Raw genomic sequence first — 25,170 nt, 5'->3', positions numbered from 1 at the left:
ACCTGACCAGAAGCAATTAACACCCACATGCAGCTCTGCTCAGACTGACAACCTGTGTCACTGAATCATGTTCTACACCTCCACAAGTGAGCTCTAAACATGCAAGCAATCAACACATCAGCTCGCTGGGGAAAATAAAACAGCCTGTGTGGAATTTCACCTTTTGTGGCACTGTAAAAACTGCATCAAACTACAAGTAACTACACTGGGGTTTTCCTATTTCTTTGAAAGATGATCATGGTGTTCATACTGTTACCAAATCAAATTCTCACTTTCTCAGAGCAACTCCTAGCTTTGAGTACCTTCCAATATGAATTTTGTGTTATTATCTAATGTGCAACAAGACTGCATAGTCTCAAGCAAACCACAATATACATCAACTCAGCAGTTGCTGTAGCACTGCAAAGCATCTTCTGCCTTATTTTAAAAGTGCAGCATCCTGAGGGAGGAGGGAGTGGGGGGCTTGTAACTGTTAAAATTAGCAATCTAAAAATAAAAAGTAAAAACTACTAAATTCAAGACAGGATACTCCTCAGGAACTTGACAAAATAAAAAACCAGATGATTTTTAAAAAGTACTACAGTGAAATACTTTTATGTTCATTTCCTGCTGTACAAGTAAAACAGAGGAACAGAGCTCACTCTTAAGAAATACTGAAATTGAGATAATTTAGCTGGCAATACCTTCGACCAAAACAGAGTCCAGCTCACTTTTCCAGCATGTTTCAGAAGTATAACTTGCTACTTGGATAACCAGGAGCCCAATTGTGCAGTACAGCCACCACTGACGAGGAAGGAATTGTCCCTGCCTGTCTCTCTAGAAGTTCAACAATATGTTCTGGCCACTTCCTCTAGCCTGGTTGTTCTGTTCCTACAGAGGAAAAAAAAAAAATCAGACTTTAAAAATGCTTATCTTATGAAAAAAACCTGCGTTTTGTCCATTTAGCTTCATGAATCATCTCTGCAGCAGGTCAGATGAGCACCAGTGCCGACCTCAGGGCGGGGTGGAAACACAGGGGCAGAAAGTGAACAGAGCTGCTGGCTTTTAGTGACAGCTGCTCCTTGAGCCAGCTTAGCTGCACCACAAAAATCACAGCCTTCAGTGTGCTTACTTCTGTGTTCATATTCAAAGTCATATTTCTAGGAAAAATACCACTTTTTTTACCCAAGCATCATTAGTCATTGTTACATAACAAATGAGCAGAAAGTAATTTAAAGTTCCCAGGACGTTCACAAAAGAGGCCATGCTCTCCTGTATATACACAAAACCTTGCTGGAAAGAAAAAAAAAAATCATTAACAAGGTGGATAGGTGGATGCTTCATAACAGAGCAAAATTGGGCCCAAAAACCTCAAAACTCAATCTGCTCACAAGAATACAAAGTGACTGGTAGTTATGTCAAATCTAGAGGAAGATACATTTTAACCTCAAAACCCAGTTCCTGATTAAAATTGATTAGTAATGCAAACATATATTTAACACATTTTCTGTTATATTTGTTTATTGCAACAAGCATGTTTCTCACAAATACATAAATGTTTGTTTCCTTGGCATTTACATACTTGTCATCTTCACAGCTGAAACTGCCAGCAAAGAGGAGCAGCAGGTCAGGCAAAGAGTGTCAGGAAGTTCTGATAGCAGTACCTCAGCTTCCTTTCAAATGAGAAGATTGAAACCAAAATTCTATTCTGCTACTGCAACTTATTTTTTTGATTTATTCCCACATGTGCTCAGTAGCTATAACAGGGAAAAAGAGAAGGACACACAGAAAAGCTCCAGCACAAAGTTCATCCTCTCCCGACTTGACCCAATCTGGGCTTTTCCCCACAGCCTACGTCTGAACTTGTTTGAGGAAGCAGGTCCTGCCTGAAATACCGCAGCAGATGGGCTCAGGTCAGCCTGAGCCAGATGCTAAGAATATCTGGCATTTCATGATCAGGGCTTTATCACCCATTTCCATTACATTCAGCTGAGTTTGAGTAAACCTCAGCGAGCTCAGTCTGTCCCAATCCACCTTTGTGAGCTCCTTCTCAGCTGCACTCCTTGCCCAGCCCTTCCATGGGCTCTGTCATCCTCCTGGAACACTTGTTCCCTCACCATTTTGGTTACTTGGATGGAAAACAGTATTCAAGTAATTAGTCACTGCTAGGTGGTTTGATCATCAACTAGTTATTTCAAAGAACCCCCAGAATGAATATATATTTTTATATAAATAAAGCAGAAAATGTCCCAGACTGGACATTAATTAAATAAGTAAATATTGAAACCCAGGGTATATTATAAATGAAGAGCATCTTACTACAATATTTTATTCAACTCACTGAAATGCTAACTTATCATTATTAGTCATAACAAAAATTCATGGAGTGAAAAGTAACAACCTAAACCCAAAATTATACAGTCACAGGCAAACTACTTCTACATTTGTCTACCTATAAAACACTTACTATGTTGTCTCTTTCCTTGAAATAAAGCATGCAGTCTCAAGACCTGACAACTTTATTAAAACCCTTTAAGGCATTTTTGTATTGATTCTGAGACTCAGCTTGTGGCTTTATAACAAGCCATTTACAAGGCAGCATTATTAAAAAAAAAAAAAAAAAAGAATTTACTGCTATTCTTGCTGAACACCTCAAAAAGATACACTCCTTTTGTTGTGGGCTGAATGACAACTTGCATGACAAACAGTATTTGTCTGTGCATCCCACAGAACAAAGGCGGACAAAGCCCCATCACTGCCCTTAAGCGACGCAGGACACTGGAGAATGAGCCTGAAATTTACCTCCTGCACTTCACTCTGCCTGAAGGCGCCAGCAGCAACATGAGCAGAGCAAACACACAGACACTGCGTGAACACAGCACACACGAGCACCTGATGGAGAAGCTGCCAGAAACAGCCAGCTCTGCTCAAAAAAACTTGTCCTCTTTCTCTGACTTACACCAGTTGCAGCCTTGGTAATCTTTGTTGCTTCGTTTTTAACTAGAATCATTGCTTATTCACTTTAGTTTCGTGCCCAGAGACAGAAGTTAAACACACCCTGTTGGTTCCTTCCCTCTAATTACAGACCAGAAGCCACTTTTAATGCTGAAAAGAGGATTAGAGAACAGCTGTTAAGAGGGGAACGTTTTGGCCATTAGCTGTGAAGGAAGCTCTTAGGAAAAGCTGTGCATACAGCCCTGCTGTCACAGGAGAGCCAGCTTTGACTTTGTTTCTTCTTTAAAGCACCAACAGACCTGAAGCCTCTAAACTGCAGGGCCTGTGCTGGAGAAACCAAACCAGCAGTTTGGCTGCTACAGAGGGGAAGGTTTGTTTATTTTTTATAAAAGTGCTACTGAAAAGAGACTACACAAAACAAAGCTGTTTGAAGGGCACATTTTGACACATGTCATAATTCCAAGGTACTGAGGTAAAGCAAAGCTTTGGTTGGAAAAGGAACAGTAGTCAGAGTTCTACTTAACTTCTGCTGTTTATCTTTGAGTAACCTAGACAGAATCATTCCACCTTTGACCCTAAATCTTATTAACTGAAGAGGTAACGTTCAGCAGTAGCGACCTACACATGGTGTGCAGGAAATATCATTACAGCATATTTATGCTATCATATATTATTATTAAGCAAAGAAAAACACTTCCAAAGGAAATATCCAATGTACGGCTTGTCCCTCTGCCTGCATATATGGACTACCCGGCTGCTCAGCACCACAAGACACAGCCTGGATCCTATTTGAGGAGCCTCAGGAAGACAGGATGGTGTTAGAGATGAGAGACAAACAACAGTTATTAAAAGCGATTTCCAAGTCTCTGGTGATAACAATGATAATGATTTTTATTATGAGATAAGAGTGTTGCAAAACTTCTAATTTTTTTAAGGCAGCATTTTTTTCCAGATGAAAATGTTCTGGTTTTGTAAGAGTAGGAGGAAATCCAAGATCGATGTCGTTGCCATTCCAAAATGTAAAACTATAAAACTATAAAAAAACTATAAAACTCATTTTTTTGATTTTTTGTTTTTTTTCTCAAACACAAGACGGACTCTTCGTGAAGTCTGCTGTAACGGCCTGAGGAAGAAGTTGCACTTCCTTATTGTAATACAAGATGATCTGGGTGCACAATGCTTACAAACTATTTCACACTGTAACATCCTGTCAGTTTAGAAGACAATCATCTTGAAACTTTGCAGATGCTAGTTTAACAGATTATCTCCCTCTTTATACAAGGTGTTCAGCCTTTGAAAGAACCGGTTAACTCCTCAAATGGCATTTTAGACCCTGCACTTCACAATTTGAATATTGACCGGGTTTTACTAGGGAAGGAGAGAGAGCTCTTCGGCTCAAGCGGGTCCCGGCTTTCCCCTGAAGAGCCTTGGTGGTTTAAGGAAGGTCTGTGACGCTTTGGCGGTGCCCAAGCCTTTGGAGCTGCTTGTGAGCTCAGCTGTTTGTGGCGGAGAGCGAGGGGCAGCGGCTCCCCTGGGCCACCACCGCACACCCACTGCTGCTCTGCGCACCTCAGCCCCCGCCGGGCTTCCGAGGACAGTAAAACACTCCCCGATTTACACAAAAAGGGTAGGTATTTCTATATAGAAAAATCCCAAATGGCACTTGCAATACAGAAGCTTTGCAGATGCTGAGTGCATTGTATTAATCTGGAACAAGTCCAAGTAGTCTGGATCCTTTCTCAGAGAGATAAAATGTAGCTTCAGCACAAACTGTAAGACTGAGGGAACAATAACTGGGTGAAGTATTTCACTCTATATTTTACAGACTTCATAATAAGTTAAAATCAGAACAAGTAATTTTGATAAATTCTGTAACGTTAAACCCATGTCAAAGGTGTAACACAAGAATAAATCTAAGATTCCAATTTAGAGATTTTGTTATAATTCCATGGGGAATACTGCCTTTTTCTATTTTTTAATCTAACTGGCAATTACACAAACACTCACCTTGACATGAAACAGTGATCATCATCCTTAGGCTTACACCTTAAATTAATTAGCTCTGCACCAGCACCTGCTCTTTCGCTCAGCACAAGCCGTGAGGACATAAATGCCCACATACCTTAGGGAAAGAAGTCTCTCCCTTGTTTACTCTTAACGGCATTGACATTAGCTTCATTAAGAAAAATTTAAGAAGTTTAATGGCTGCTTTACAAGAACCCCCAATGACCCTAACTGCTGTTACTAATGGTTTCTGGAAGCAAAACTAACATGCCATAATGGCCCTTAGAAATCCGTATTGGCTTACTGTTTTGGGAGAGGTATTCCACATACCCCTCAGTTTCTGCCCCACACTTCTGGATAGGGGAAGCTGTCAAGGTGTGGTGACTTTGGCACATACACTTCAACACATTCTTTTTCCACCTACGGGGGACCATAAAAATCCTTTCAGATTTCCTTCAGGACTTAAGCATTTGAAAGATCAGGATACCTAAACAAACAAAAAAATTATTTACTTTTGACCTAGACACAAGCATTAAACCCTCCTGGAGTTTTTCTCTTGCTCTCCTGGAATCCTGCACGCTTAAAAATAGTATTGGAAATTGTTGTTATTTGTCTTCAAAATCTGTAATAGCTACAGAATTTCTTTATAGTAATTTTCCTTTTTAGACATAAAGACATCAAGTGAACAAGTTCACCTGTGGTTTTTTTTGGGTTTTTTTTTTTTTTTTTTTTTTTTGTGTTTTTTTTTTTTTTTTTAGATGAGTTCCTTTTAGAAGTTTCCAGGTCACTCTTTTTTTATTTAAAAAAAAAAAAAAAAAAAAAACAAACCAAAAAAAAAACCACCACAAAAACAAACAAAAAAAAATCACCACCCCTCGAACTCCTCCATCATGTATTTTGGCCAAAAACAGTAAGGTCACTAATGCAGGTACATTTACAGCCTATTTCCCACTATGAAGAAATGTACATATTGTAGTGCCTAGATGCTTTATTTCCTATAATAAATCTCATAATTTATGAGAATTATGAGAATCAAATCCAAAGTTTTCAGGTACATTTGTGTGGATTTTCCCCACCTTATATTTGCATAGCACTTATCACAGCATGGTCTTGGGCCACAACCAAGCGTGTCAGGCTCTCAGTAATACAAACAGAATATAACACATCTGACAGGAGAAAAACAGACTTCTGTGTTGAACCAAATTCAAACATTACACTGCATATTTACTTTGCGTGTCCAAAAAAGGTTTCTAAGTGTCTCTGCCCAGTTCTCAGCACTTGTGCTCACCATATCCTTAGTGCTTATGACAGAGGTCTCAGGCTTAACAGACTTGAGTACAGTCCTGGGTCACTGGTGATGACATGTCCCTGTCCCAGGATATCCTTCACCTGCCGCTGGCCAACATCACATCCCAGCAACAGTGATCCAACGCTGTACTACATGTTTTAAAGTGTTTTAACTCCTTTATTAACAAGTGTTATAAAAATGCCATAACGCATCCCATGGAGATTAGAAATAACTTACCTATTGAGCAGGAAAACAAGACACAAACCAAACTTCTGCTGATATTTCAAGCAGAGGTATTTAAGTACCTCCTTCAGTAGTTTAAAGCCCTATTGTGTTAAATAAATGCAGTCCAAAAAGGATCTGAAATACCCTCTACTAAAAACAAGCCAGCTTTTGGCTTTTGAGCGCAAAAGACAACCCTCTAACTTCTCCATTCATGTGCCAATACTCAGGCCTCTCAGCTTTACCAAATCCGCCTTTTCTGAGCGAAAAAAAACTTGGAAAAAACGTTTATGGATCTCAACATTTGTTCGCTGTTCCCAAGTGTCTCCAGTGGTGTCATACGAGGTAGTAAATAACCATTATACGGGAAACCTATCGAGCCTCCGACTCCTCCTGCCGCGGTCCGCGCAGCGACCCCCGAGCCCTCACTCCCGGCGCGGTCTCACCTGCGGCCGGCGGAAGAGCAGCAGGCAGCGGGTCGGGGCTGGGGCTGGGGCTGGGGCTGGGACCGGGCTCTGCTCTTCCTCCTCCTCCTCCTCCTCCTCCTGCTGTTGCCGCCGCCCGAGGTGTCTCTGGGGCCCGCGGAGCCTCCCCGGCGCGGCGAGGGCGGGACCGCGGCGGCATCGCCCCTCCTGCCTCTGCCTCTCCTCCCGCGCCGGGAGCGCCGCCGGCACCGCCGGGGGATGGCCCGAGGGGCTCCCTCCCATCGGCAGGGGCTCCCTCCCATCGGCAGGGGCTCCCTCCCATCGGCAGGGGCTCCCCCCTCAGCTCTGCCCGCTCCGGGTCTGCAGCACCCCGTCCCGCACGGCTCGGGGGGTCCGTGTGTCCCCCCATAAGCGTTCACGATGTACAACGGTGGAAACAAAATTCTGCCCGGGACTCTGAAAAATACAAAAGTTTACAGCCAGTATTTTACATCTGGCCACTGCTGTGGTGGTTCTGGCAGGGCTCCCCACCCCGTCCCAGGCAGGCTGAACCCGGGAACCAGGCTGCGCCTGAGGGACCTGTCCGTGCCGTCCCACAGCACCGGGCTCCCACTGCTCCACTGGGTCCCCCAGATTGTTCCCTGGGAGTCTCTCCGGGCTGCCAGTGATTCCTCAGAGCATCAAGCCTCGAACATATGGCCACTAATTCAGACGGAGCCTGGCTCTACCACACGTCAAGTCCAAAGCAAAGCTCACTGGAGGCAGCAGAAAGAAAGGCTGGTTTCCATGGATTTTTGGATTAAGCTTATCTGGTGAGCTGTTAGTCACTGGCAACCGCACACAGCCCATGGCAGGCAGGTGTGTGCCTGGCTACCTGCAGCTACAGCCACGTGTTAGTCATCCATGGACGTACCATGACTGCAATAATACCTGAGTAACTAAATACAGTTTGTATTTGTGCCCTGCCAGCCAGCTGGTGCTTTCCCCTCTCCGCAGGCCCGAGTGATGCGCTCCGTTTGACTCGTGGAGGGAGCAGCAGCTCAGTGCACACATCACAAGCACGACAGCTTTCTGTGACTCTCTAAGCTCCTGTTCCAATATTGCTGCATAAATAGGAAAGGCTGTGTTGTCTGAGACTGCCCAGCTATTAGGATGATTTCAGGCTGAATTTTGGGAAGGAATTTAAATCCAGTTTCAGCTATGTGAGACAATAGATAAGGAATACAGCTGGAGAAGTGGTTACATACCTGAGGCACAGGACTGTGCAGCAAGAGAGCTGGACTCTGCTCCTCTGAACCCTGCCCTGCAAGACTTCTGTGTGCAGTCTTGGGCAAGGTACCTAATCATACCTTGGTCTTCCCATTCCTATTTTGGACCTATTGTCCAAAAGCACTCGGAAATTAGAGGAGCATTCAAATGGAAGCAGTGCACAGGCTGTTCAGACCATTTCTTAGTGGAAAGGAGAAGGATCTTCCAGTTAAATTATTGTTAAAAAGAATTGTCTTCACTGGAAGTTGGATTAGATAATAAGATTTTTAAAAACTGCAGGAAATGGAAAATACATTGTTCTGCTGAGATCATAAATGGAGTTGTTTCAGAACAGATGGACTCAATTTATCACTTCATCAGAATTTTGTGGACCTTCTGAGTACACAGATTGCTTAACATATACCCACAAAAAGTATTTGCTATCCCAGAGTAAGATCTAAAATTCTTGCATGATTCAACACGACTGACGTTGTAGGGGTTTTTTAATGGCAGCAGCTCCAAGCACTTTATGTACACTGTTGTGCAGATTACTCTTAAACTATCAGCAGTTACTGTAACATAATTTTAGCCAAAAAAAAATATGTAAAAGGAAAAAAAAAAAACCAAAATACGGAAATGAATATCCAGTTCACTGTCTCCTGCACGTGTTACATACAGATTTCCCCCGTTCTCTTTTGTGCTGCTGAGGTGTCTCTCAACGCCGGCAGCCGAAGCACAGCCAGGGCTGGCTCTCACGGGCAGATGCTACCACCCCTTACTGGAGAGCAGCTGGCACTGCTGGGAGCCTGCTAACGCCACCACCCAAGCACAAGGTTCTGTCCTGGGTGAGCAAAGTGACAGCTCCTCTGTGCTTTTAGTGGCTTATCTTTTTGCCCTTGTAAATGAATCCAAAATAAATTTCCTATGCATATGTGGTAGCTGTAAATGTCAGATACTGTGGATATTTAGCCCTTCATTGGAGGTCCTTCTGAAATGTCCAAATTTGAATACAGCAATCCCTAGTGTTGTATTTGCTTTTCTGAAAGTTTTCCTCACAGACAAGCAACCATTATTATTTTCAAGCTCTTGCTTAGAAAAATATCCAACAGTTCTACAATGATATGTACATATTGAGTATATAAAGTCAGAGTATTAAACACACAAATCTAATCTTCCTCAAGATTGAACTGGGTAACAATATCATAAATAGTTTTATTAGAGATTTGTTAAAATGCAACACATTTGCTGATAAAAATCTAATAAAATTTTTAGTCTTCTGTGTAAGTTATTTGTAGATAGGATGTTTAAAGCAAATGTAGCTGCAAAGTGAGTTATATAACATTACAGGAGCCTGTTTTGTACAATTCAGAAGTGTGCTTCAATGTAAATTGCTACAGTACCCAGGGCCATGAGTCATTATGAAACAGAGAAAGATCACTACTTTAAAAATAAGCAGAGATAGAAAAACATAGTAAACTTCAAGTATAATTCTCATGTGAGGGGTTTACATTTTTCTTTTAGTAAGCCACCGTGGGTTGAACCTGCCTTCAGCTTGTGTGTGCTTGTACTATTCATAGTAGTAAAGAGGATGACAGCATTTGGTTCCAAATAATTTTATTTTCAAAATGTTTCAACACTCAGATTTTCAGTGGTTCCCATAAATGAGTCAGTTAGGACTCAAAGAGTGGTTGTTGACCATATAAATATGTGACAAAAGCAAATCAGAAATACAACCTCAGAAAATATTCTTTTAAACCTTTAGGAAAAAAATTGAAAATATAGAGCAGACTTTTTTTGTGGGTTAAACATTATATAAAGTATCACAATGTGTGGAGCTGTACTTGTAAAAGCAAGTAGACTTTTAATATATTCACTCCTTTTAAATATTCCTTTGAGGTCCTACAACAATACAGGATGGGTAGGGTAGCATGCTTTACCATTCTGCCTTTTTGTAGTTCCTCAAATACCCAGAAACACTGACCAAGACAACAGTAATTTCTGCTTTTCGTCACTAGTTTCATGATTCTGATTCAGAAAGACAGAAATGAAATGTTTTTAATGAACTCTACAGTAGGAAGTATTTATTAGAATATTGTTTGTTTGTTTGTTTTGGATGAGATTTAGCATGTATTTAGCAGTGTGCATCCGCACACACTCTTTGGCCACTGATCAATTTAGAGAATGAGACAAACAACTTGAGTAAATTATTTGCTATTTCCTGTAAAGATATCTAATAATAGAACAATCCCAACCTGCTTGACACGACATGCTTAGGAAGGACGTAGTAAGACATTATTTTGAGCTGCTACGTTGCTGTCACCCTTATTTTCAGGGCAATATTAGAATTAATTGCTGAAGACCCTTAGGTTTATGCTGCTAAATGCACGAGCATCTCACTGCGTCAGCCTGGCCAAAGAGAAGGCAGAGTTTCACTGCTGTTACATGGTTTGTGTTTTTGGCTTTTGGATCAATTGACCAAACTTTGGGGAATAATTTGCTGCTTTCTCTAAACAGAGCAATAGATGTCATACATATTTGTTTGGGGACATGAAAAGCTATTCAGGTCTCTTGGTTTTTTGTTTTAAAGTTGTCAAAGACTCTTGGCTGACTTGGAAAGACAATCATGCTTTCTAGCACTCCAGCCTTCATTAAAGTTAGTGGGACAAAAAAAATTTCTCCAAAGAAAACTGCAAGCTCACAGCATTGGGAAATTATAATTAGAGAAGATACCAAAAGTGCAAAAAAGTGTGTGACTGAGGAGCTTATGCATACTTTCCTAGAGGAACTGAAGGACTTAGGAATACAAATCCCACCACTTGCAGCTCCAGAACCTGGGCTAAGAAGTTTTGTTTGAATTCTTGGATTAACAACCAAAAAACCACCTGCGTCTCCTCTCCTGTCCATGCTTAAGATTCTATCTCCAGAACAAGATAATGGATTATTCCTTGAAAAATCAGTGCCTGGTTAATTGTTTTTTACCTGACTTGCAGGTGTGATTTGTACTGAACCAAAGGCTATAGATCAGCCTGGGCTTTAAATTTTTCTGTAAACTCCAGCTGACCTGTAATAAAATGGAACTTTTTCTTCTAGAAATTTAATTACTCTCAACAATGACAGAGGACCTGATCTGTGGCTTCCTAGAAAACTGTTAGATGGTCTTTATTGAGGAGTCACTATTTTTATTAATTGGTAAGTCACACAAGAAAGGAAAATAAATGAAAAGAAGGCCATTACCCTATTAGGGGCCCTAACGCTGCAGGTGGAGCTTGTCACAAAATGGAAGATGCTATTGATTGAAAGAACACAGAAAAGAACAGATCATTTTATGTTCACAGTAGATGATAAAACTATTTAGCTAACTGTTTTCAATTTACACTTTCAGTACCTTGCATTAGTAAGCTGCATTACTATAACTTCTATACTGGAAAGAAAAGCAAAATACTTTGGAAAAATCAGTAAGGAACAAATGGACCATGCATATTATTAGGAGAAAATGCTCTTACGTAAATTGGAATACAATTGTAGAACACAAAGTTCTAAAAGAATCCACTAGGAAACATGGATTTACAAAAAAGAAACAACACTAACAAACCAAAACCCACCCAACTCTGTTACAAATCAATTTTAAAACTGTGTGGACAAACTTTATCTGATTAAATCAATATAGCCTTATCATAGTGAAACCAATGAAGTATAAAAATTATTTCTATTACCTGAGAATGTAGCCTTTCATATTATCTCACTGAGCTTTCAGAAGTAGCTTACTTCTTGAAGATTAGTTTATTTAGAACACAATGGGGATTTCAAAAGAGAGAATACAAAGCAAAATCATAACCCTCCCTTTATTTTCCTCTATGCTGAGAAACAGAGCATATTTTCCTCCAAGCAGTTGGTATTTTCAAACAAACCAATATAATAACTGCCCCAAACCTGAGAGGGACTAAAGTGGAAAATAATTTATTTTCTTACTATCTTGAAATCACAGAGTCCTGCTTGCTATCAGTGAAATCAGTGGAAGAACTCCCTCTAAATTCAACAAAACCAGGCTGTGGTAATTCTTAGAGTAAGGCAGAAGAGTAACCTCAAATTTCCAACAGCAAAGGTTTCTCTGCTCTGCAATAAGATCTTAGAATTTATTGATATAGTAACATTAAGATAATGTTTATAATGCGTCTTCACTACATTTGTCTCAGTACAACACATTATTAACTGAAATCAGCTGGGCAGTGATTAATTTCATGAGGTAAAGATTGCCTGGTACTTTAGCATGTCCACATGATAGTTGGTTGTACTGGCATTACAATGAATTTTTTCCCCACTGAAGTGGGAAAAAACCTGGCTAGCTTCTAACAGGACTGTATCCAAAATGGATACTCTTTGTTATTTAAAAAGGATCCATGCAGCTCATAAAAGTTAATCTCAAGCGAGGCCAGCAGCCAGTTTGGGATGCAGGACAGCTGTGATGTGATGTGATGTGCTGTGCAGACCAGATGAGGCACAACAGTAGGAAAAGCCTGTAAAAACTGAGACACTGATGAAGATGCTAAAAAAGAAATGAAAATAAATAACTTTCCAATAATGACATCTGAGAAATAAACATCAGTCCTAATTTATGTCCTTTTAGTGTTTCACCAGCTCAACACAATTGTCTATCATAGTTTTCCCTCACTAAAGAGCACCAGAATATTAAGACTTTCACCAATGTACAAAGACAGTAATTATAGTTCACAACCACTGGGTTTTTGTGGACAGGTTTTTATGTCTAAGTGTGATAATTAGCAAAATAATTACATAATACAAAACTACAGAACTGCATTATTTCATGACTTGTTATTGTTTTCTATAGCTTTTACTTTAAAAATACTCCTCTAAAATTGTAACATAAAATATCACTTTATTCAATAGAAATAAAGTGCAGTGATGCATTTGAAGATTTAGGTGTTTTGGTTTGTTTTTTAAATATCAGACTTTCCATGCTAGGCAAAATTACCAAACCAGTGCTCTCTGTAATCGCAAAGGTTGGATTTATTCTTTTTCACATTAATGCCTCAGCTTGCAGAATCCCAATGTCTGTATTTGCCTGTACTCTCAAAGAAGTTTGTTCTGCTTCTGACAGACCATCGTGTGACTTTCTTCTGAAGAGCTCAGAAGAGCTGACTTGTTACACAGCACTTGGTGTAGCAGAGCAGGTCCAGGGCAGTGTGGTCTCTGCCCCTGTGCACCACAGAAAAGGCCAGAGCAGCCTCTTCCTTGGAGCCAGTATTGCTCTTTAACCCCTTGGCTTTCCACCCTACTAACATTGTGCCACTATTTTTTTGCAACAAATTTCAGTTTTCTCAGTTCTACCCTTAGATTAGTGGGATTCTGTGGGTAGTTATCACTACCCGAAGATGCTACTGTCTGCATTCAAAAAGCACTATAAAGCCAAAGCCTTCAAACTACCTTTTGTAGCTGAAGTTGGTGGCTTAAACACCACACAGTAGTGATTCAGTAGGTGGCACACACTGCAGGCCAGACATACTTGAAATTGTCAGCAATCATGCTTTATGACATTATCTTGATGGATACAAGTTGATATCATAACATCGGGTTAATATGACACTTGGGATGAAAAGAATCTTATAGAAATAAGTACATTATTTTATAAGTTATTCCTCCCACGCACCATGAAAAATTTTATAAAGGAAAAGCAAACATGCATTGAAGGAAGACAATATCAAAGATTTCTACCTGCTGTTGGGTTAGCCATTGATTTTTCTGACTGAGAATGTCATTTCATAGTTACTGATTACCAGGCAACCACAAAGGAGCTTGATTCAAGATCCACTTTAGTGAAGAGGGACAAAACTCCAACCCAGCCTTAATCAGTCTCCTATTTATTTTAAGAATGAACAACAGTCCTGTTTGGAAATAGGTCACAGGAGGAGGGAAATGCAAACAGCAACCATTAATGCACATTTCACCTAAACCACATCATGTTATTTTTTAAGAAAAATATTTCTTCACACTCCTGGTGCAATAATATGTTGTGTACAGATCAGCAAGATGTATTTGTTTGGGGATTTTATTTTATTTTTTTAAGATGGGAGCTTTAAGTTCAGTACAGATATTTTTGTGCTACATTGCCAGGCAGCATGAACGAGCAATTTGAACCAGGATTATTTTCAGATTTTGCTGTCACCAAATCCAGCACAACAAATGAACTTTAGACCTGGGAAAATGCAGCCAAGAGTGCAGGTTAGTTTCACTAAAAGCTATTCAGAAGCATTTGATTGCTTAATGATCTTTAAGCTCAAGAGTCAAACATTGCTTCATACAGAAGCAAAGGTCTTTTTATATACCCGAACAAGAGTATTTTATTTATTTTAAACAAGCAAAGCACTCACCAAATCTGCACTCATGGTTCCTCAGATTTCTCTACCACCATAGAAATGCATTCTTTACAAGCCAGCTCTTGCATACAGTCAAGTGTTTTTTTCTGGCAGAGTTTTGCACTATGGGAAAGTAGGACTTCATTATACAGAAAGACTAAAAAAATCAGGCTCACATCCCAACATTAGATTGTCAAATAATTTACACAGAAACTAGCTTTAAATAGCGATATGTGAGGGCTAAGGGGACATATTTGTACTTCAGCCTGCTCAATCAAAGGGTTTTTGGTCTATTTTCCTTTAAAGAGCTGGTGTAGCAGCAGGAAATACCCTTCTTAAAGCACTAAGATCTGCATCCCATTTGTGCTTCACAATAATCTGTTGGACAGCATTTGATAAATGTCACATTTAGCACCAAAAAACAAAGGGTGGGCTCAGAGTTGAAAAAGGATTAGGAAACTCAGTGCAGCAAGTTTCAAATGCCAAGAGCTCTTTAGACCTGCTACAGAGCAGACACCTTCAAGAGGTTCACTGCTGAGGTCATCTGGTATCCCCCAGGCAACGCCTGAGCAAAGGGACCCACCAGAATCCCCACAGCACCTCACTTCCATACATCTGGGAAGCAGAAAGATGGCATTCCTCCAAATGGCTTTTATGCAGAGGATACCCAAGATTCTTCATCTTCCCCTACTTACAGGAGTATTTAAATGATTTTCAGGAACCCATCAGCTTTCAACAATTAACTCACTGCAAAATAAAATTCTCATTCTTTTTCTTGCCCAGTTTCATCCATATCTGCGCTGCTACAGGAAGGGGCAAATGGGAACAGGCCACCTCTGAGCTGGCTATTGCCAAGAGAAAGGCCCATTGAACAGCACGGCCAAGATGCCCAACAAAGGCACCACACTTCTCTTTTACAAGTTTTTGCAGTTCACAGATTAATAAAATGATCATGGTGGGCCAACCACTAAGTACACAAAGAATTAAAGCTTTTCAAAAATAACTGATCTAAATTTCAGAGTTATCTGAAAAGCACATTAATTTGATCTAGCACTACCATGCCCAAGTAACAGCCACCTTCTGCCTCTTTCCTTTCTATTTTCTTTTCAAGCAGGTATTTGACAGAAACTTTGGGCTTGTAAAGACTCAATAAAGCCATTTCAATTTTAATTCCCGTGTTATTCAGGACATTAAAGTAACTTGCAAAGGATTCTTGGTGTTGGATTATTTCTTTCCCTGGGATCATCTCAAACATCCTTTGAAGGTTAGTTCATTAGGCTTCAGAGCAAATTACTGTGGGGAAGAGCCTAAGAGTACTTTGGCACAGGAAAATCTGCAACCATGAAGAAATTAAGCACCATGAGAACAGCAAAGCTGTTTTCAACCTGTAGATGAAATCATGAATAATGTATCTGTCAGAACTGCTAGTAAATAACTTGTGGAAATACAGTCAAGACACACATTTAGGTCACTGCACCCAGAAAACATTTTTGAGAAAAACTTTTGAAACCACTACAGATTAGGTAGAATATAAAGCTCTCAAAATCTGCACTTTCAAGACCAACAACAGTTTTAAGACATACTAAACTTGATTCTTAGAAAATTATTTTGCATTGTTAAGCAAAAGAATCAAGTTTTAGGAATCAGCAGAATAATTACTTTTTGCCCTTTAACAGTACCTGGAATAATTAACTTTTTTTTTTTTTTTTTTTTTTTTTTGTTACAACCTCTAAATAGGTAAATATACTCCCTTCTTGAGTAATTATACACTTTATCTCCTATGGCTTTTACTCTTTAAGAAATTAAGTTAGAGTCAAACATTCTGTTTTAAGATCTATCATGAGTTTTAACATCCATCAAGATGTCAAATGGCTGGCTGCATTTATTTACAATACATTTTCCAGGTAAGACTATTTTCTAACCAGCTGCTCACATTATATTTAGGACACATTCATGATGATTCCAGACATAAAATGGAAAAGGTCCATTTTGAAAGCACATTTAAAAAGTTGTCACCAGCCACTGGACTACAATTATTTTCTAAAGATTTAGTTCTAGGAAAACAAGTTTGGTTTTAGTATTTAAAAACCTGAGCTGTAAATTCCGACAAAACAGAAGTCAAGTTATGTCTCATAAACAGGAAGATTTACCTACATTTCAGCTTCTTTTTTGCCACAAGGGAGAAGACTGTCAATTAACAAATACATAGATTTTTAACTGTAAACACCATTTGATCAATTTTCTTTTCAATTAAGAGTCTCAACAAATCAATTTAATGCCAAACAGGAAAAAATACAAACATTTCAGCTGCTTTATTATTTCCAATGGTCTGTGGTGGACTCCCAGAAGGAAAACTACCAGAACCTGCAGTATGTGCAGTCTCCCAGGGAAGGACAAGAAGAAGAACACACTTCAGTAACATCAGCTGTGCTTCAGGAACTGCTGAACACGGATTTTAGCTGGAAGTAAATCCAATTAACTCTTGCATAGTTCTACACAACCCCCCCTCAGCAGGGCAGCTTTGAGCAGCTGCTGCCCTGCAGCTGCAACACAACCCCACAGCCAATTTCAGCAGTCAAAGCAAATGGATCCTTCCATAAGTTTCCTATGTATTTGAGGATGAAAATTAGACAAAAATCATACATTAAGAAATCTTTACACATGTATTATCTTCCATTTATTCTCAGGCTTACAGATTCTGCTCCAGCTTTCCTGAAAGGAAAACCAGCAGACCAGGGCCACCAGAACAAAATCAGCTTCCAAACTCCAGGCAGAGGGGCCCAGGACTCAGCTGGGGAAGGACCCTGATCCTACAAAAAATGTTACTCGAGTAACTCTTTCCACAGTGCTGTGAAGGGGAAGACAGGGTGTCAAGAATGGTGATAAACTGCAGTAGTTAGATTAAACATTTATTTTTTTCATATATTCACAAAATCTTCACAAAAGTATTGAAACTCAAAAAGGAATTAGACTTGAGTCAAATACAGAGATGAAATGTACAAGACAAATGAGCAGGCAAACTAAAAGGTCTTGAAAGTATTTTACTTCAGATTGAAAAACGAACAGTTCAACTGTTCCGTTTAAATAAAGTTTTGCAAGATATACAGTATTTTATGAATACAATGCTGGTCATTTGAGGCAATGTAAAATACCTCAATTTTTCCTTCATGCTTTTTTTTTTTTTTCTTTTTTTTTTTCTTTTTTTTTCTTTTAGAAAGATACTGTTTACCAAAAAGAAACTGAGCAGTCCAGGAAAAGCTTTTTTTCCATTAAATTTATGAAAACCATAAATTGAGGCAAACCTAAGATTCCCAATGGAATCAAGATTATCTTCCCGCTACCACCACCTTAAAATTATCACATGCTTATTGGAACACTAATATCTGCACCCTAGGAGTACATTTGCTTTCAACAATGAGGGTGATTCTTTTAAACACTTCAGTGTGGTAAATGCGCTACAGATCTTTGCAAGTATTAAGTTTTGGAACAGTTTTGCTAATAGCAGCTAACAATACTGGATTAATATAATTTATAAATAATTGTTCCCTAAGCGGTGAACATAAGTCTACACATTCACAATAATCTAAAACAAAATAAATAGTGACTATGCATAATGTGGTACAACTTTCACTAGTTTCTATGAAGAAAAGCTGAACATCTTGATAAAATTATCTGATCAAATTAAAATATAACTCTAAAAATTAAAAAAATTGTCAAATTAACATCACTTAAGCTTAGTGTTGGAGTAAATGTTATGACTTGCTGTATTTTTGGAATATATATATATATATTTTCCTTTTTGAAGTAAAACACTTTAACACATTGAAAATGTTTATTAATTTAAGTGATGACATTGGTTCTGGTCTCATTTTACTTTAAAAATCATTGCACTCATTAGTGCCCATAAAGGTCAGGTTGGTCTGTAGTATTCTGTAAATGTATATAAAAAGAGTTTCTCAAAGCTAACAGTACTTTTTATAAAAGCATCATCTCAGAACTGCTGCATTTAATACAGCCAGGTACGCCAAGTACAGACTCTCCTCTTTACAGAAATATGTGAAAGTAAATGCCACTTAACTCTCTACTACTGAAGTGTCCCAACTCCTGTTCCAAACTATGCCTGTGAGTGCAATTTTCCATTTAATTCGCATTCATGGCATCAAAGGTACTGCAACCTAGACTTGTGATGTGACTGAACCACACACACGTGGAGTTTCAATGAAATGAGAACTAGGTCAATGAAGAAATATCACGACATATGAAAGGTTTGGGTCTTTAAGGCAATATAAAGTATATATCATTATTTGAAATTGTTTTGTTTTTAATAATTAAGTGTATATATAAAAATGCCTAAGAGGGGAGTGAGAAAAAAAATACTTTAATTGTAAAATTTACTTAAAGCTTCAACAGTTATCATCTCCTTCAGGAGTTAGCAAAAATATAAAAGACAAAAAAACCCAGACCTGGAAGGGGGAGGAAAGGCACAAACAAGGAGGCATGGGATTAAAGCAGCCCAGGAATGCAAACGTCTGTAACAAACTGAGTTTTGTTGTTTTGTTAAAAAAAAAAAAAAAAATCGCCACCATCAATCAAACAAAAACAAAAACAAACCCACAAAAACAAACCCCAAGTGGCCTTTTGTTGTTTCTTTAAAAAAAAAAGAAGGAAGGGTCAAGAAGAGACCACTAAGAGGAGGAAGAGAAGGATGCAACTATAAAACCCCATTGCCTGAAATGATGGCACTCTAGAAAACAAGGTGAAGGTTACTTCTCAGAGATGACAAGCTCAGTGTCTACACAAAGTACATGTACACTTTATACAAATGAAAATCTTCATTTGCCACCATAAACCTTTCTTTCAGAGGAACAGCTTTTGCAGATCAAAAGTTCTATGAGATCTTCCAAATGCCAAGAAAAGAAATTCTGAGCAGTATGACTAGTAATGTCTCTTTATATGGATGTTAAGATGACAATTCATATTATTTTCCAAACTAATCCTGAGAAAAATTTATGTTTACAATTTAAACAGTAATGTTATGTAAAAAGTATTAACAAATCCACTATTACAAATGTCAGTTTTCCTATATGGTCATCTATATATACACAATAAAATGGTAAGTATATGCAAAAATAATTAAAAAATCATGCACAAATTACTTTCACCTTTAAAGGCCGGGTTTCCCTCAAAATACAATTTTTTGCCTTTTTTTTCCTATTTTTTGTGTTTTATTTGTTTGTTACCACCCCCTAGACACACTGAGTACTATCTCTACAGGTCAGCATGAGCTGATGGGAAATACATTTATTTTACATTCAAGCTTTTATATCCTAAATGACCCTGTTGTAGCATATGACTTATCAAATGAGCAGCCTTTTTCCTCATTTTAAAAAATTAATTTTTTTCTTTTTTTTCCCGTTTTTTTCTTTTTTTTTTCTTTTTTTCTTTTTTTTTTTTTTTTTTGCAGTGATCAATCTTCATGTTCCGTTCCGTGGCGAGCTGGGAAAAAAAAATGCAGTTGCTAATCTATGTTTGAACAGTCTGAAGCTCCCAAAGAGATCCAAGGAGTCACTATCAAACTATCCTGTAGCATGAGATCATTGCACACAGAAGAACAGTCATAAAGTAGGCAACTATCTACAAAGGTCTGACAGGGCTGCATCCCTCTTGTGTTTCCTCTTTTTGCCGTGGAAAAACTGATGGTGTGATTTGCTGCCTTGGTGCTGTTTGTTTGTGACTGAGGTACCATGGCTTGAGTTTGTTGGACCTTGGAAGCCTTTGTTAGAAGAGCGAAACAACCGTGCAGATCCATGCTGTGGAGGAAAGAGAACATGGTAAATCCCTGCCAGAGGGAATAAAGCAATGGCAATCACACATCCCTGCCTCTGCAGAACCAGCATGGTGACTCCTGAGAACACACTTGGAAAACTTGCTATGGCAGAAGAAACCTGGCCATTGCTGAGACAGCAGTGCCAATCTCCCACTTGGGTGGTTGCAAAAAAATGTTCATCTCTAGCCCCAAACAGGTCCAGAGAGAGGAGCAGAGCACTTGGAATTTTGGAAAGTATAAAGGTATTTTACAGAAATGTCCATAATCTAAGACAACACAGGAAGATTACTCAAATCTGATCCAGGACTCATGCCACATCTTTTCAGAGATGGGGTATGTCATGGACATGCACATTCCAGCCTGGAATTAGTTCTGCCCAATAACACAAACACACGCTCATAGCATAGCCAAGGCCAGGTGTGTGAATTGTCTTGTTAGAAGACAGATCATCAGCAAATAAGAGGCATGTCTTGAGAATAATTTTCAAGGAAAGTATTCTAGAAGGTTCTGGACTATGTTTCAAACATAAAAGGTCTAATTTCTGAAAAAGTGTAAGAATTTAAACTGCATGTATCCAGGGCATATTGTATATAGAGGCACAGAATATTTCCAGAATACTGAGTTGCCATAGAGGCACTCCTCGGCGTGGGAAATCTCCTAAATGCTTAAGCTCTGATAGGTGTCATCATAAGGATGTTTGGCCATAGGGGAAAACGAGGGGGAACTTCATGTATCACAAAGAATCTTCACCTCCCTTAATGGAAGACAGATCAACAAGTATCAACAGCTAAAACAGCAGCCAGGCAGAGTTTTAAACACACATTTTTGCTAACTGCTTTCACAGAGTGTAGGAATGCCTCATTTCTCAAATTTTGCAGTCAAAATTGGATTGATGTGCTTTTTGCAAAGGAGGAAATGGGTGCAACACAGCTGTATACCTCTGGCAAATTTGGTGTACAAGTCAAACCAGCTTCATCTGTTTTAAAGCTGGGAAAGCCACGGTTGCAAATTCATCTGTGCAAGCTTAACAGAGAAATAGGTGGCTTTAGATACAATCAGCGCTGGAAGCTTTTTAATGGGGCAAAAGGGAGGTGAAAAATGCAGTGTTCCCTTTCCAGAACAAGTGACCCTTCCATGGGGGGATATGTGTAATATTCAAATAATCTACACAGTTGTTGTTTTCAAACATTTCACAAACCTGAGATTTGTTCGTGTTGCTGGATGTATTGGCTGTTTGGCTATTTTGTGTTTTCCCACTTGACTGGGAGGATTCCAGTGACACTTCTTGTGACCCCACTCTGTTTGTGGTAGACTGACGACAACTCAACTGTTTAGAGGTTTTGCAAGGTGTTCCATCAGAATCCTTCAGGAAAATGTAAAGGATTAGTGAGCTTTTCTTAAGAGTGAGTATTTCTAAAAATGAATTTTCCTTTAAAAATAAAGTCAACAGTGGACAAAACTGAAAACTTGTTTATTTTACTAGATATTAAAATTCTTTCAATCCAGAATTCTTATCGAGTAAAACAGATTTAAAGATGTATTGATGTGTGATTCTGGTTTTGAGATTTGTCTTTTATTTTTTAAATAAATTTTCCAGACAGATCTTTTTCAAAGCTTTTGGCCTGTTTGTTTTTTAAAGCATGTGGCTTAGGACTACCAGTCTGTTTTACTTTTGAAATACAGTTTTCCCAGAGAAAAGAGGGCTGTGGAACTTTGTGTCTATATATTCACTTTCTGCATGTATTGTGTCAAAAACACACTGCAACTTGTATGTGTAGAAATTGCATAAGAGTTAACATCTTATGCAAGTTAGGATTCTGGAAGAATTAATTGACTAGGATTGTGAGCTCCCAAAATGTATTTTGTGACAATATAAATTAGAGAGAAAAAAACCCAAAGAAATTTTAAAAAGCAAAGTGAGAAAACCTCCAGTACTTACTACATCACTAGAGCTGGACAGTGTGGATGATGATGATGATAAAGGACCTGATGAAGAATTTGAAGAATGTTTACTAAGTGTTTCTGAAGTTTTATTTCTAGGTTTTCCCAGTGCTTCATTCTCTTCAGCAAGATTATTGTTGCATTTGTCCAGCTGCTGAGTATCTACTATCAAGGTTACTCCATTACCTAGTAAAAACAAAATGGAAGCATCACCACACATTTAAATGGAAAAATATGTTGCCTTGGGGTTTTTTAATATAGCCCCTAAGATACAAAATACATGTTACATCCCCAGTAACACATGGACATTAACATTAATGCACTGAGCATTGCCCAGGGTTTGAGATGGAAATTAGGGACAGAAGATGTGGAAGAAGGCAGTAACAAAGTTCAGATGTGCTGCTGTAGATTGTTTCATGCTATGCTTCAACAGCACTCAAATACATAGATTTAAATTCTGTTCCTATATGCCCAATACTCAGCAACTCAAATTTTTCTTCTGCTGGAGCTGCTAGGATCTGAAAAACTCCAAATAAGCCTCATTGCTTTGTAGGATTTCTTACATTGAAAATTCAAGATACAGAACTCTCATATCTCACTATGCTCTGCCTTAAAAAAAAAAGAATTAGAACTTAAATCTGAACTAAATCAACAAGACAATCACTGTTACTGTCACCTTTACTTCCTTAATACAGGGTTATTTTTCTTTTTTTGATTGCCTTTTTATCTGAAATAAGACACTTAGGAGGTAGAGATTTGCACAATGTCCATGCACATAGGCAGCTAGAAGGGAGGTGATGGGAGCTCCTGGGACCGAGCACTGGCTGTCTGCCACTCCTGGGGACAGCAGGGCCACCAGGGCCTGCAGGCTGACAGCTCCAATGGCACAAAGCACATCCAGCTGACAAATCACTCACACAAGTTCTAAAAACAAGTAATAAAAAATCCCAGCCTAGCCAAAAGATCGGGTCCTTGAAACACCTTCTCTGATTAATCGCTAATAAGAGAACACTTCTGACAGGAAACATTCTAAAATTAACTGGAGAGTATGAAAATTAATTCTAGTTTGAAAACTTCCAGACAGCAGAAACACCTGCACCAAAAGAGGGTGGCAACTGGCTGCTGAAGTCAGAAGATGGGCAATGGATTGAAGGTGATTCCAAAGGGCATCGCCAAGTTCTCTGGTTAGATTTTGTGTGTTTCCATTTGTTAAAAACAAGATCATGATTGATATTTCAGGACTTTTCTGATTAAAAGACTTGTTCCGCTTACATAGTGAATTCTGGCTTAAGTATTGCTTCCTTACGCATACAATATGTTAGACTTTAAAATGAATATTAAAAATGTAGAATTTAAGGATTCAGATTTAAACTAGCATGCCCAGTAATTCTTGTTAAAACCTTGTCCACATTTAAAGGACAAAGGAAGCGTGACACTGACAATGTGGTAATTAAAATTGGAAATTTGGAATCCAAAGTCTCTTCTTGGAAGGCAGCACTCTTTACAGACCTCTCTACTAACCAAATCTATTGTAGTACAATAAAGATGGGGACATTTTACTCTTGTACAAATCTAAGTTTTCTGGATGAAAAGACAGGAATACTAAAAAAAAAAAGAAACTGCTATTAAGATGCACACACTGACTTATGTGAGGCAAAAGCAACAACAAAATCTATACAAGCACAATGTGCAGGAAGTTTCCCTCCTCAGCCATGCCGAGTCAAAACTCACCATTACATGAAGATTCAGTTCTGCTTTGCATTCCCCACTGCTTGGATATCCAGTCTCTGTATGTGGCCACTTCTTGTGTTACTCTAATTATTCTCCCTAATATACTGCAAACCAGGAAAAAAAAAACAAAACCATGACCACAATTAATTTTTAGACATAGAAAAATATAAGCAATGAATGTCTGAGATTTAGACTTGGAGACTTTACCTTTCTGTTTCGTTGTTAGGATAATATTTAGCTATTGGGGAAACTGCATGGCTCAGAACAACATAGGCATAATCAAAAGCCTGCTTCACTTGCATGGCACCATAGGAACTCCTCCCAACATCATTACCTTAAAATAAGAATATAAATAAATGAGTAAGATTGAAACTGCTCTTATCACCTTTCAGGTTGGAGACAGTAATCTGTTTTAAAAATTGCCTTTAAGTCCCAACTAACTGCAGCCACAGGATTAGCATAAAGTATAAATACTTATGCTTTATGCTACATATTTATATATATATATATATATATATATATAAATACATTTCTTTATTATAAACAGCTTAAAAGACCTACAGGGATTTAGATGTAGATCTTCTGTGTAGATATGTAGATTTTTTTTTAATGTATCCTGTATATATTTTTTGTATTGTAGATATTTTGTAGATTATGTATGTTTTTATGTAGATAGAACTCCAAATCAGCAATTCTCTGGGTACAAGTACAATATATGAAGGGAAAAAAAATCCTGCAGTGCATCTATTAAACATTTAATAGTACTGTTGTTCCATTTTGGTTTCTGAGGATACCTGGCTGTAATGGATCCTCGATGTACAGCATTGATGGTCTGTAGCCATCCAACATGCTCTTCTGCACTTCATCCTTGGCAACATAAGAGCCACCATCCTTTATTCGGATTCCAGTCTTCAGATAATTGAAGTGACGTCCATATAATTCAAAAAACTCTATTAAAAGAACACCATAGTTGGCATTGGGCATACAGGCATCTTCCCTGGGATGCAGCTATTAAGAAGAGAGAAAAAAAAATCATTCATTTAAGATTTCAAGTTCTTCTCTTTTTCCCAGAATACATGTCTAAATACATAATAAAAATAGATATGTCTAAATAAAGTATTTTCCCTTGATAAAGTAGTTTTGCATCTTTAAAATAAGATGCTATGACAGCTTTTATAA

At 38.5% G+C, this 25,170-nt stretch overlaps 1 protein-coding gene across 1 annotated transcript in view; it reads right to left on the bottom strand.

The window, feature by feature from the left end:
- Nucleotides 1-17,388: 17,388 nt before the first annotated feature.
- Nucleotides 17,389-25,170, bottom strand: part of TENT4B (terminal nucleotidyltransferase 4B) — a 41,644-nt gene continuing 33,862 nt past the window's right edge. The window contains exons 7-12 of the mRNA XM_053987525.1: nt 24,786-24,999; nt 24,199-24,325; nt 23,992-24,095; nt 22,259-22,446; nt 21,518-21,682; nt 17,389-20,302 (exon numbers count right to left, since the gene is read on the bottom strand). Of these exons, the coding sequence (XP_053843500.1) occupies nt 20,123-20,302; nt 21,518-21,682; nt 22,259-22,446; nt 23,992-24,095; nt 24,199-24,325; nt 24,786-24,999 (978 nt within the window). The 3' untranslated portion in view covers nt 17,389-20,122. The remainder of the gene's footprint in view (nt 20,303-21,517; nt 21,683-22,258; nt 22,447-23,991; nt 24,096-24,198; nt 24,326-24,785; nt 25,000-25,170) is intronic.

The sequence above is a fragment of the Vidua macroura genome, chromosome 11 (assembly GCF_024509145.1).
Source record: "Vidua macroura isolate BioBank_ID:100142 chromosome 11, ASM2450914v1, whole genome shotgun sequence".
Taxonomy (NCBI): Eukaryota; Metazoa; Chordata; class Aves; order Passeriformes; family Viduidae; genus Vidua; species Vidua macroura.
Note: the sequence above shows the minus strand (reverse complement) of the source record. Positions and strands in the feature narration are given on the sequence as shown.